The following is a 14,492-nucleotide window of genomic DNA, read 5'->3' as shown; positions in this document are numbered from 1 at the left end:
GGGCCTTTTCCTCCTTCCTCACAGAGTTCCGCTCTCTGCCTCCTCCCTTGCACATCCTGCTTATGTTACAGAACAAGTAACACTGCAGCTAATGCCCTAGGTGATATCATTCTCTGCCTTCTGCAGTCAGCAGAAACTTCAAACTCTTCCAGCATCTCACCACAGTGCTTCCATCAACTTTGGCTGAGCACAAGTAAGTGAAAAACACCTCAGCTGCAATTGTTGAGTGGCACACAGAACATCCAGGACCATCTTGCTTAACACAGATTCAGAAGTGAATAAGGAAGATGTTCCCTACGCATTCACTGACCAGTTTTACTATTTGTGGGTTGCTTCAGCCGATTGATGTCAGTGACATCATAATTTACTCCTTCAGCCTCTTTGGGTACATGCATCTGTGTGTGCCATTCTCATCAGCTAATGCTGTCCAGGTCCCACAGGAAGGGGCAGGGGTGCCTCCAGTGCTTTTACAACAGAGGTATGTCTGCATAGCAAATTAATTTTTTAGTCATAATCTTTGGAAGCTTATCAAGTGCTTTCTCAAATCCATTTAGACAATTTCCATTTCCTGTCTATCATGTTTCTGACCTCAATAAAACCAACTAGGGCAGTTAGATTTGCAGTAACTATTTCATATAGGTGTCTATTTGCACAATGCAGAAAAAAAAGTGTTTGCTGCCTTGTAGTTTCTTCATAGATTGTGTGCTTTTCCTGTGTAATATTCATGCATTTCTTAATGTTGCTACTTTAAAAAATCTTTACTGTATAGTTTCGAAGATACTCTTTCCTGTCAATTTACTTTGCTTTCTTTTTCAATTCTGTTTTTCTTTGTAGCTCTTTTTCCCTCCCATTTCCTCCCTCCCTCTCCTAAAACCTGTGTTGACTCCGTAGGTGGTACAGTTCAAAGGATGCTGGGTGCCTCGCTTGTGGCTGTTCTTTGTGAGTGAAGTCAGTTATTTTTGTGAAGGTTTCCCAACCTGCTGTTGTCAATTTGGCAAAAGATTAAGGTAAAGCCCAGAGGAATATTGCACATGATGGGAAATAAGGAACCCTCTGAATCAGCCAAGCTTGACCTGTCCTCAACCAATGTCCACACACATGCACTTCCCAGCAGGAATCTCTCACTAATCACTGGAGCAGGAAATCTGGAAAATTTGTAAACTGGACACTCTCAAGAATTTACATGCCAATTTGTGCTTTTGGGTCAGAAAATACATTTCCATGGAGATAAGAGCATTTGAATTAGTCAATCTAAAGAAAGGAATATGCCAGATAGATGAGGGGTAGCAGTTGATTTATTACCATTTTTGGTAGTATTGGAGGAAAGTGCTTAAATGTAGCCTTGTTTCTATTGGTAACAATTTGGAAAGAATGTTTAAAATTGGGAAAGGAGGGAAGGATTAATTGGCTCTCCCTCTTGTGATCACACTGTGTTGTTGACACTCAAAAAATGGGCAGAAGTTAGAAATTTGATTTAATCCACTTTACAGAAGAAAAGTTACATTACTATTGGCGAAAGCACTTTTACCAATCTCTATTAACATGAAAATCAGGCCTTAGAGCCCTTAATTATAAAGTGTAAGGATAACAATAATACAAGTAAAGTCAATTTTTGTTTAAATAATGCATTGAAATAATTCATACTCAGTTACGCCTGTTAAATCTTCTTTTTCACGATGTCGCTTAGAATTTTTGTAGTTTTCGATTCCAAATGCAATTAATTGTGACAGAGCGAAACTTGGGAATTTTTTGTTCAGCAGCATTAAACTTTTCTTAAACAAGGTCTCTGCTTCTAGAAGATGGCCTATGCTAAGTTGCACCTGTGACAGAATCAACAACATTTGTCAGGTAAAAGATAATTCTTGTGTCGTTTGGTCCAATTAAGTAATTACTTGAAGACTTCATTTGTGGTTACTCATAGTTAGCCGGAGGATACACTATTTATAACATTCTATCATATGATGAAAAGTTAATAGATGTGTGAAAGATCATGAAAGAGATTATCTGGAATATTGGCAGGTAATTAGGAATGTGGGTGATTGGAGGCCAATGAAAATAGGAAGTAGGCATTCCTCGTCAAACTAAAAGGGAATGGTGTCTGTGAGATCTGTAGTTTCATAACTTGTGTGTACTTCTGGGGAACGGTCAGGTTTCTTGAGCACAGTGGGCAAACAAGCACTGAGAAATAGTGATGAGACTTGGTGAATACACAGTAGAGTCAAGGGAATGATATATGGGACTTCTGAAAACTCAAGCTCTGATTGTAATTCTTGAGCTGCATTAGAATGATTGACCTAGATTTTGTGGTCAGTGGCAAAAGAACCGGGCTTGCTGTTCACTATTTCCATGGGTTTTTGCATAAGAACCTACAGTAAGTAGAGGTCCATTTCAGTGTGGTGCCCATTATGGCACTTCACCACACTCTACTCAGCACTTTTAACTTTCCCTACTCTAAATCATTAGAGCACACTGCAACATCTCTCTTTTCCATTACAAGTACATTCATTCATCTCTTCACACAACACACTGATACTATTATTTTCCATACTTTCTTCTATTTCTTCCTCATTTCATATTCTACATACTTTACTTTACAATCAGCACCTCCTTATTTTCATTTTATCTAGCTTTTCCTCTATATCTTAATACATCAGGAGATGACATGATAAGTGATAAACCATATTCAAAATAAAAAGGGGAGAAATATTAAATTAACAAATCAAACTTGAAGATGATAAAATCCCTGGTTCAGCCAATTGCATTCATGCATTTTGAAAGAATATAGAGAAGCACTATTACACATACTGAATCATTTGTTAGAAAAAGGTGTATTGCCAGAGGGCTGGTGATAACTAACATTATACCCATATTTAAGAAGGAAGACAGATCAGGTATAGGGAGCCATAGAACAGTCAGTTTGACATCAGTGGTAGAAAAAATAATGTAATCCTACTAAAGGAGAAAATCAAAAAACAGCTAGCAATCAAAAATATAATACTAAGTAGTCAGGCAAGATTTTAAAAAAGAATGTCTTGCTTGGACCAACCTCATTGAATTCTATGAAGAGATAAAAGAGAGAGTAGACATGGGTAATGTATTAGATATAAGTTATCTATATTTCTAAAAGGCCTTTGATAAGTTGCCACAAAACAGACTCATGAATAAGATTAGAGCATGCAGAGTCAGAGAGCAAGTTGCAGAATGAATCGCTCGCTGGCTACAACACAAAATGCAGAGAATAGGGGTAAAGGGAAGATATTCAGCGCAGCACAAGATAGAAGTGTGGTCCCACAAGAATCAATGCTGGAAGCATTGTTTTTCAGATATATATTAACAATTTGAACTTTGGAATCAAAAACACCATTTCTAAATTTGCAGATGACACCAAATTGAGGGATTATCAATACTGAGGAAGACTGCAACAAATTATATGAAGACATTAATAAACTTGCAGAATTGACATACGATTGTAAAGCTAATTTCAACATAGCGAAGTGTGGGCAATTACACTTGGATGAGTGTCCAGACTTCCACTATTTTGTTGAAACAGGTGCGCATAAGGGAGCACATTGCTTGACTGACATCTTCAGTCTTATTTCTTCAATCTATTTTGTCAATGGATCAACATTTATTCACACAAGATAAAGAGGTGTCAAGTGCTTATAGTTTCTGTTATTGATACTTTAAAGGTCTGGCTGATTGATATTTTTAAGGTCTGGCTGACTGATACATTTATAAGGTTGTTGCAGCAGCATTTTTTAAAGAAGGTTATGATTAGCTGTTTTTAAGCATTTTCACAAATGTCATTGTTGCTATAGGGCCCATTGGCTCCGGACAAAGTGTATGCTGGTGAATGGGCATGGAAGTGCTATGAGTTTCCATGAAGGGCATGGGGGGTCATTGTGGGTGGCTGAGGGTCATTAGCTGACATGAGAGGCATGGGTAAGACCTTTTGAAGTTATCGTTCAAAAGGTTGCCGCATCCAGACTATGCTTCATGACTCTTCTGAGGGGCCGTGAACCATGAGTCCGTGAGAAACTGGCCTGGCTCCATGAACCACTGTGGGTGGCTAGGTGATGCTGACCCCCTCGATGGAGCCAGCCAGGTTGGAAATTTAGAATGCGTGCTCACTGCCTTCAACCTTCTCCCGCGCCAGTGAAAATTGGGGGCACCGGGGATGGAGACGGGAGTTCCAGAATCAGGTCCTGTTGACATTTTCAAAGGTCCGTGGAGTCTCCATAACTCCATGAGATTCTGCCCCCATAGCTTCAGCAGAACTCAAGATAAATAAACATTTTTAGTCATTTCTGCTGTTTCTTCACAGGCTCTGCCAGCATTACAATGGGAGATTTGGAGAATCCTGATACAAATTTTAGATGACTGCACATGATAAACAATGTAAATAAATATTGTTTTACTCACCTCTGCCTTGAGGCTATATAAGCAAGCTTTCTCAAAAGGAAATATCTTACTGTCCCTTGTGATATCAGCATATTCAAAAGGTGGAATGCCTTTGCGTAATGCAGTAAGAATATTTTCTGCTTCTGTTAGATAAGATAGGGCCTGAAAAGATGATTATACATGCAATTGTAAGTGCAAGTATTCAATGAATCAGGTACGTTTCCATTCGGCCTTTTTGCTTGCAGGTCAGAATAATGCACGTTTTGATTTGTACAAATTTTATTTGTATTTGTATAGTTACGCTTACTTACCCCTTAGTGTGCTACTTGCTCAATTAAGATTGGTGCACTGAGGATCCTTGAATCTGCCTCTTAAAGACATGTAGCTCCTAGTCGTTCAATTTTGTTTTGTGTGTTTTCTGCTAAAAGTTGCTGCTATTTGCTGCATGCAATCATTGTTTTGTTGGGGACTTTGCTATTTTTTTAGGGACAGCATATTCCAGATCTTTTATTACTCTTGGTGCAAAAAATGCTTTTTACTTTCACCTCCAAATGGCTTCGGTCTAACTTTAAGATTATGCCTTTTTCGACTGGTTCCTCCACTAAAAAAAATGGTAGAGTTTGGTCTGGGTCCGGATTTGGAATGCCTAAAAAAAGGAGCCCATGTATTTAGCAGCGACATCAAAGCTTTTGCAGACTTAATACAGGTTGCCCCATTGCTCATTTGATATGCTTTGTGCCCATTTTATGCCAGAAAATTAGGCACACTGCATACCAATTTCTATACCCCAGACCTTCTGTAGCTATCCTATTGAATCCCTTTATCATTTTAAACACCGTGATTATATTACCCCTTAACCTTAGAAGCTGAAAGAATTATAAAACACATTATAAATCATTTCCTCATAATTTAACCCTTAAATACTGGTATCATTTAGATAAATCTGTGCTGTATCCATTCCACTGCCAATATACCTTTCCTGAGACTCGATATCCATATTGAATGCAATGTTTCAGATGGGGGTCTGACCAAGGCTCTATACGGCTGAAACAAAACCTTCCTTACTGTTGAATTCTAACCGCTTGAGTTAAAATACGTTTGTTAAGTTTTGTATCTGCACTCTAATGTTAGTTGTTGGTGTATAAAGATGCCCAAATCCCTTTGCTCCTCTGCAGTTCCTAGTCCGTCCTGATTAAGAAAATATTGCAATTCGTCTCTCTCAGGTCAAAGTGGATAATCTCAGACTTAATCTCATTGATAATACCTGCCTTAGGAAAAGAAAATAAGTTCTGCAAAGCATCATGCCAGTTACATTTTGTAGGAACACAGGAACAGGTGTAGGCCAACTGGAGATGTTAGTCAGGAGCTCTGTATGGGAATAGTGGGCTCCAACAAAGAATCAAAGATCTGTACCAGCTACTTCATGAAGGCCTGTTGCCAAGATCATTTTTCTGGACTGTTCTGTCTGTGGCTATGAAAGTGACAACTGTACTCAATTTTATGCCACCAGCTCATTTCAAAGGGAAATTTAGGTTGAGTAACACAGTGATGTCCAATCAGCAGCTATGAAAGACTTTTCAGGAGAACTGGAGAATTCATCAGGCTTGAAGTGACAACAAGATAGCAGAACAGATGTAGCAGCTCAAAACTGGGCATCCATGAGGTGCTGTGGGCCATCAGCAGCAGCAGAATTGTATTCAACCACAATCTGTAGCCTCATGGCTGGCATATCCCGCACTCTGCTATTACCACCAAGCCAGGGGATCAACCCTGGTTTAATGAAGAGTGCCAGGAGTAGCACGATGCATACCTAATAATGAGGTGTTAACCTTGTGAAGCTACAACACAGGAACTATCTGCATGCCAAACAGTGGAAGTAGCATGTCACGGACAGAGTTAAGTGATCCTACAACCAATGGATCAGATCAAAGCTCTGCAAACCTGTGTCACAAAAGTATAATAATCTTCATAATAGTAAAAGTAGGTTAATAGTGGGGTTTGCACAGTTTATGTGGTCTGGGTTGGGGGGGGATTTAATTGAATTGGAGACAGCTGGTCTGGAGGCTTTGACTCATCAAAAGAAGCTAGGTTTGAAAGACTAAATATGTAAACATGGCTGAAGCTGTAGAAGGTGATGTGAGGAGAATTTGCATTTCTAGATAAAGCTGGATAGTTTGAATTTCAAAGAGATGGTAGGATGTTACACCTAGCCAGAGAAGCTAGTCCACGCATTGTGCTTATTTTCCAAGAGGTTACTGAAAATATTAGCACCATGAAAAGATTTATATTATGAGAAAGGTAAAAGTATCAAAGACATAAGGGAACAATGGGATTTACATTAAAAGGGAGAAACATGTATAAAGGAGATTGAAGCTATGTGTCAGAGAAGGCGTTGTCCGATCCACCAGAAGTGTGAAAAGCCTCCAATATTTGTGCATTAAGCTTGATGTCTACAGAAACCGAAGCTGGGAAAAGCCATTTTAAATCCTACTCTCTAGGGTATTGTGTTGACTTATCTGGGTCTGTTTAAATCTAATTTTTTACCCTTTCCTTAACGGGGGGTGTAAATGGAAGCCAGATTAATTATGGGTTTTAGGAGTTATCATAGTAGTAATTTGTAGACCTATGTATGTGTTTGAAAGATTTTCTTTTGTTAATAAATGATTCATTTAGTTTTCTAAAAAGACTCTAAGGTCTTGGTGGACTTATTACTATTGAATTCAGGGCATGCATCACAAAATAAAATACAAATTGCAAAACTGTTGTGACTGTGTTATCAAGTTTCCCTTGTGGATTTTATCCACTTGGCACACCTCATCTGATGCATCATAACAAATTGGGGGCTGTTTGTGAGATATTTGAAATTCCTTGATTGGTTTGCAGTTGGTGAATCTTAAGGTTATGAGTACAAGAAGCACTTTGAATTCAGGAGTTGGTGTCAGGAATTTTTAAAGTGGTGAGACTGCAAAAATGGCTGTATCCATGGCTAAAACTTTTTTTGGAAGTAGGAGATATAACTCTGATTGGGTTACAAAAAGTATCTAAGGGTAAGTTAACAGAGCTGGTGGATAAGTTGCAGTTGAGGTTACCTGTAGGGGCAAAGAAAGCAGACATAGTTGAAGTGATAGCACAGCCTTTAAATTTGAAAGTGATACCTGACACTAGCGAGTCACAACCAGAGGAAGTTAGACTTCAGTTAGAAATGAAGAAGCTTGAATTTGAGCAAGCAAAATAAATGAAAAGGCTCAAGGCAGTTGGTAGAGTTACAGATAGAGGATCCACAAATAAAACAGTTAAATCAGACAGCTTACTTAGAAACAGAGGCAGGATGTATTCCAAAATGTTATTACCTTAAGGGTAATGTGTTAATGATAAATTGGTGGCTGTATCAGGTTTCAGCAGATGAAAACTGGAGGAGGTACATCAGACTGTTATACCACTTAGATATAGAAATGAAATATTGAGAATAGCTTATGAAATTCCAATGGCGGGGGTGCGAATTTAGGAATTAGAATGACACAGGCGAAAATATAAAAACATTTCTATTGGCTTGGATTGCATAGAAATGTAGTTAAATTCTATAGAACATGTCACACATGTCAGGTGTTAGGGAAACCTCAAGCAGCGATTAAGCCGGCACCTTTAATTCCAATTCAAGCATTTGGAGAACCTTGTGCTAGGGTCATGATTGATTGTGTAAGGCCCCTCCCTAAGACTAAAAGGTGGAAATCAGTACTTACTAACAATAATGGATGTGTCTACAAGGTTCCCTGAATCGATACCTTTGAAAAATATTACAACAAAAAGAACTGTGAAAGAGTTGACTAAATTTTTTACAAGATATTGTTTACCAAAAGAAATATAATCAGATCAAGGTTCAAATTTCATGTCACAGCTGTTTAAGGAAGTAATGAACAATTGGGGATAAAACTGTTTAAGCCAACAGCTTATCATTCTGAATCACAAAGGGGCTTTGGAAAGATCGCATCAAACTTTAAAAACTATGACCACGGTGTATAGTCAGGACTATCCACAAGATTGGGATAGGGGACTTCCATTCTTGTTATTTGCTATTAGGGATGTTCCCAATGCATCAACTGGATGAGGTAAGGGGATGACTGAAATTGATTCATGAGAAATTGGTGGATCAAAATTCGTAAACTAATCTCCTGGGTTATTTATCAAATTTCAGAGAAAGATTAGACAGAGCACGTTAATTAGCTGGAGAACATTTAAAGATATCACATTAAGTGATGACAGTGAAGGCAGATAGGAAAGCTACAGCTCATGTTTCTGTTACCAGTACTGGGTGACTCATTAAAGACAAGGTTTATTGGCCTTACAGGATTGAAAAGAAACTGAGTGGAGTAAATTATTTAATAAACATTCTAGGTAGAGGAAAGAAGCAGGGGGTGTGTCATGTAAATATGCTTAAAAAGTACTTTAGTAGGGAAGAGGACCAAAAGGAGATATTAGTGGTGGTAGATAAGGAGAAAGAAGTGGAAATGAAGAATTCTAAAATTGATTTTCCTCTAATTAAATTGGATAAGAAGGGGTGCTCGAAAATTTAAATATAATGTTGAGTTACCTTCCAGCCATGATTTGGAAAAGCTATTGCAGTCACACAAAGCTATTTGTGGGAATAAGCTGGGGAAGACAAATTTAGCCACACATGATGTGAGTGTTGAAGTTTCATTATTGATAAGGCAACATCTTTATAGATTAAATCCAGCAAAGTTATTGCAAGTACAGAAAGAAATTGAATTCATGCTTCAAAATGACATCATTGAGTCTAGTTGCAGTAACAGGAACTCGCATATTATGATGGTAGTGAAATCGGATGAACATAAATACCGTATGTGGACTATCGAAAGGTGAATGCAGTGAAAAAAGCAGATTCATATCCTATACCATGGTTGGAAGATTGCATTGAGAAAATCGAGCAATCAAAGTTTATCACAAAGATTGAATTGCTGAAAGAATACTGGCAAGTACTGTTATCGAATAGTGCAAAGGAGATATTGGCTTTTGTGATTCTACATTGACTATATCAGTTTTAAGTCATGCCATTTGATATGAAAAATGCACCTACAACATTTCAAAGACTGGCAAACAAAGTAATTGCAGGACTAAACAATTGTGCTGTTTATGTTGATGACTTGGTAGTTTTCAGTCAAATGTGGGAGGACCATTCACAGCATCTAGAAGACTTATTTATCAAGGAGCTAATTTGGTGATGAACTTGGCTAAAAGTGAATTTGCAAAAGCATAAGTTGTACATCTAGGCATACCATTGGAAACGGTAAGGTGGCTCCGAGAGATGTGAAAGTCAAAGCTATCGTGCATTTCGCCATGCCTACAACCAAACAAGAAGTTTTGAGATTTCTGGACATGGGTGGGTTTTACCTGAAAGTTGTATCAAATGCTAGCTGTGTTGTTGTTCCACTGACTGAACTATTAAAAAATCCAAAGAAGTTTCAATGGACACAGGAATGTCAGAAGGCATTTGGCACTTTGAAAACGGTATTGAACGCGACACCAGTTTTGGCAGTACCCAATTATGCCAAGCAATTTAAGTTGGCCACTGATGCAAGCGATATAGGCATTTGAACCATAATGTTGCAAGAAGATGAAACTGGAATTGAGAAACCGATAGGGTATTTTTCATGGAAGTTGAATGTGCAACAGAGAAGACATTCAACGATTGAAAAGGAGTCTCTGGGTCTGGTGTAGCATTGCAGCATTTTGAGATTTACATCACAAACAATTTGTCAGAAACAATTGTTTATACAGACCTCAATCCTTTAAAGTTTCTGGACAAATTTTGAGCCTGAAGTGCAAGGCTGTTCAGATGGAGTTTATTACTGCAACCATTGAATCTACAAATTATACATGCGGTTGGACAAGAAAATCTAATTGCATATGCATTGTCAAGAGTTTAAAGCTCAAAGGAAAACTTGACATTTAGAACCCAGACACTGGACGGAATGATTTCTGTTGATACCATGGATTTGCATATATATTATGTTAATGCATGCATCTGATAATGTAATAGTGTGCGTAGGTATAGGAAGAAGTGCAAGATGGGTAAAGAAAATGAAGCCGTCTTTTAAAATTATGACAGTCCATTTTCTCGTAAGGAGGGAGGTGTAATGGAAATATAATAATTCTTATAATATTATTGTGATTTATTGTAAAAGTTGGCTAATAGTGGGATTTGGATAGTTTGTGTGTGTGTGTGTGTGTGTGTGTGTGGGTGGGGGAATTTAATTGAATTGGAGACAGCTGGTCTGGAGGCTTTGACTCATCAATAAAAGCTAGGTTTGAAATGCTAAGTACATAAACATGGCTGAAGTTTTAGAAGATGCAGAGAATTTGCATTTTTAGATAAATCAGGGTAGTTTGAATTTCAAAGAGATGGTAGGAAGTTACACCTAGCCAGAGAAACTAGGCCAAGCAGTGTGTTTATTTTTCCTAATACTAATAATATTGGTACCATGAAAAGATTTATATTATGAGAAAGGTAAAGTTTCAAGGACATATGGGAACAAAGGGATTTGCATTAAAAGGGAGAAACATGTATAAAGGAGATTGAAGCTGTGTGTCAGAGAAGGCATTATAAGATCTACCAGAAGTGTGAAAAGCCTCCGGTATTAATGCATCAAGCCTGCTGTCTACAGAAACCGAAGCTGGGAAAAGCCATTTTAAATTCTACTCTCCAGGGTATTGTGTTGACTTGCCTGGATCTCTTTGAATCTATTTTTTAACATTGCCTTAACGGGGGTGTAATTAGAAGCCAGGTTAATTGGGGGTTTAATAGTAGACCTATATATGTGCTAGAAATCTTTTACTTTGTTAATAAATGTTTAATTTAGTTTTCTAAAAAATCTCTAGTCGTTTTTTTCCAGTTGTATAGCATGAGTTGTATTTAAAAATTAAATATACATGTGCCTGCTTAGCTTGGAATAGAGTTTCAAAAATATCTTCATATCATTTTGCAAGATGTTTCTAACACATAATAGGAAAGAATAACATTTGACTTTTAACCTTTTTTTAAGAGAAAGAACATAGTCCCTTGCATGACCACCCCCAAATGCAGGACAATTCTTGCTGTACGGACTGCATTAAAATAAAAAATTGCAAAACCATTGTGACCGCGTGATCAAGTTTCCCTTGTGGGTTTGATTTGCCTGGCACATGTCATCTGCCACGCCATAACATCCTGCCACATCCATTCATGATTGGAGGTGGATAATTAAGCAACTAACCAAGATCCTAACTTCAATGATGGTGGAACCCAGCATCAGTGCAGAAGATAAGGCTAAAGCATTTGCCACTATCTTCAGCTAGAAGTGCTGAGTGGAAGATCCATTTTGGCCTCTTCCTGAGGTCTCCAGCATCACAGGTACCTCGGCCAATTGGATTCACTCCACGTGATATCAAGAAACAGCTGAAAGCAGCAGATACTGCAAAGGCTGTGGGCTCTGACAACATTCCGGGAATAGTACTGAAGACTTGTGGTCCCGAATGAGCCACATCCCTAGCCAAGCTGTTCTAGTACAGGTACAACACTAGCATTTACCTGACAATGTGGAAAAGTGCCCAGGTATGTCCTAACTAATCCGACCAATTTTCGCCCATCAGCCTCCTATTGGTCATCAACAAGGTAATGGAAGGTATTGTCGACAGTGCAAAATCCTGGAATTCACTTCCTAACTGCACTGTGAGGTCATGACTTTCAGCGACTGGCTTCCAGTTTACACAGCTTGTTTGCAGGTGTCATTGTAACAGAGGTTTAGATGCCCAAAAGGTCATGACCCCGTGATTAATTCACGAGACTAAAGGTCTTTCGGTATAAAGCCATCATCTATCCTATAAACATGGTTGAGTCAGTGCAGACATTGGCTTAACAATGAGTGTATGCTGATGGAATTAGCACACTCCAGGGCCTCTGAGTTGGTGACTTTGTCCTATCAAAAGATGCCCAGGATATGTCTGTGACAGCGAAGGTGGAGAAGGTTCAGCCTTTTTCCTGCCTAGCATTTGTTATCCAGGTCTCACCATTGTAGGAGGAGGGGTGCACTTAGGATGCAGGCTTGGTAGACCCACAGTTTGGTGTTCTCAGTTGGGTCACTGTTGTTCTAAACTCTCTTACACAGCTTGGACATAACTGCTGCAGCTTTTGCGATGCACATTGATTTCAGTATCAAGTGGCAGATTGCTGCTGATTGTGGAGCTAAGCTGTGTGGAGCTTTCAACAATTCCAGCGTTACATCATCAATACTGATAGATGGTGGTATTGCAACATTCTAGACCATGATATTTGTCTTCCTGATGCTGATGGTCAAACTAAACTGTTTACAGGCATGAGAGAGTCTGTCCAAATGCTGCTGCAGGTGTTCTTCAGTATGGAATGCCAATGCAGCATCATCAGCGTAAAGCAACTCTCTGATGAGCACTTGGTGCACTCTTGTCTTGAATTTCAGATGAGCAAGGCTGAACACCTTCCTCTCGGTTCTGGTATGTAACCAGACCCTCTCTGTAGACCCTGGAGGCAGCAAAGTCATGAATATGCCAAATAGTGTCAGTGCCAGAACATACCTTGTTTAACCCCACTCTGGATCTCAAATTGCAGAATTTTCTATGCCTGCTAATGTCGGGCGTCATGGCTGGAGTGAGCAGACAATATGGCGGGAAGGCCAAATATGGGTTTCACAACATCATGAAACCAGTTTGTAATCATCTGCTCCACCCATCAATGGCAGGTCACTTTTCCCAGCACTGCATGTCAGGAACTTCCTTGTAATACACCTGCAGTTTTAGGAAAACCCACACCTCGCTATCTCTGAGGAGCCACCAATGACTTCCTATGGACTGTACAGTCCAACTTCAAAGAGAGCTATACAAAGGCCATCTGCATTTAATCACCCAGGCTGGCCAGAAGGAGATGGATCATCTGCTAAGACAAAGGCCCTCCAACCTTCCTTTCAATTCCTAATGGCTAAGACTATTAAGAGTCTTTGGAACTGAGACAATGGCTACATATCCTGAGTCAAAGGTCAGCTGGTGAGGTATGATGTCATGTGACATGGGCCTATGGCTTGTGTAACATGTTGCCATGCTAAACTGTATAGCTCAGTCTGCTGTTTAATATCTGACTAGCAGGCCATACTGAAGGAACTCTGGCCCAGGTTGAACACCTAGCCCCATATACCCTGCTTCTGCTAGAAATCTGTGCCATTGTCTACAGGACTGATTAATCTCTGCATACCTATCTTATCATGTGAAGCCAACACCATCAGAAAAGTGAATTATCCAGCATCAGTTACCAGCCCACCAACCTCCGTCAAAGAATACCTCATTGGACTTTGATTCTGGACTCTGGAATCCACTTTGGGAACCAGGACTGCCATTCTTAAGATGACTGGTCTCCGAGAATACGATCACTCGATACAATATTTCTTTTCTCTGTAGTCTCTGTAATGTAAATCTTTTCTCTATCCCTCTCTTTACAATATGAACACGAGGGGGATGCTGCAAAACCACTTTTGTGTTTTTAATGGGTGCAAATAAACTAATCCTTTGAGTTCACCCTATCTCAAGTTTGCTGTGGTGCTATTAATAGAAAATTGGATTGCATCAAAACCAAGAGGCTGGGAAATACGTCACCACTTATAAAGAGGGAAACAAATCAAAACACCTTTCTGTTTACGGACAGGTGATGAGAGGAGAAATTAGTGCTGTTTAAATTAAACCCCATCCTGTCTGTAACTGGTGGTAATTTTCAACTTTACCACTTGGGCAGTAAATCAATTGAGTGGGGTGCCCACTTGTTGTAGAACCCGTCTGATTTTCATTTTCATTCAGTGGCCTCTATTATAGTCAGGCGATTCACTACTGGTTAGCAACTAAGCAGTGAAGGCGGAAATTACTCACATCAAGGGAAGAATTTTCTCCCCATCGGGGGTGGGAGTTGTGCTGGGGCGGGTGCGCAGCCGATTGGCTGGGCGCCACCATTTTTCGTGGGCAGGCCAATTAAGGTCCGCTCAGCATGATGCATGCCCGGAAGCGCCGTGCACTCCCTGTGCGGG

At 39.4% G+C, this 14,492-nt stretch overlaps 1 protein-coding gene across 1 annotated transcript in view; it reads right to left on the bottom strand.

Annotated features, from left to right (window-relative positions):
- Positions 1-14,492, bottom strand: part of LOC121284686 (adenylate cyclase type 10-like) — a 254,061-nt gene that overhangs the window by 59,462 nt on the left and 180,107 nt on the right. Inside the window, exons 31-32 of the mRNA XM_041200243.1 lie at positions 4,423-4,563; positions 1,645-1,820 (exon numbers count right to left, since the gene is read on the bottom strand). Of these exons, the coding sequence (XP_041056177.1) occupies positions 1,645-1,820; positions 4,423-4,563 (317 nt within the window). The remainder of the gene's footprint in view (positions 1-1,644; positions 1,821-4,422; positions 4,564-14,492) is intronic.

The sequence above is a fragment of the Carcharodon carcharias genome, chromosome 12, assembly GCF_017639515.1.
Source record: "Carcharodon carcharias isolate sCarCar2 chromosome 12, sCarCar2.pri, whole genome shotgun sequence".
Taxonomy (NCBI): Eukaryota; Metazoa; Chordata; class Chondrichthyes; order Lamniformes; family Lamnidae; genus Carcharodon; species Carcharodon carcharias.
This window is presented reverse-complemented; position numbering and strand designations above follow the sequence as displayed.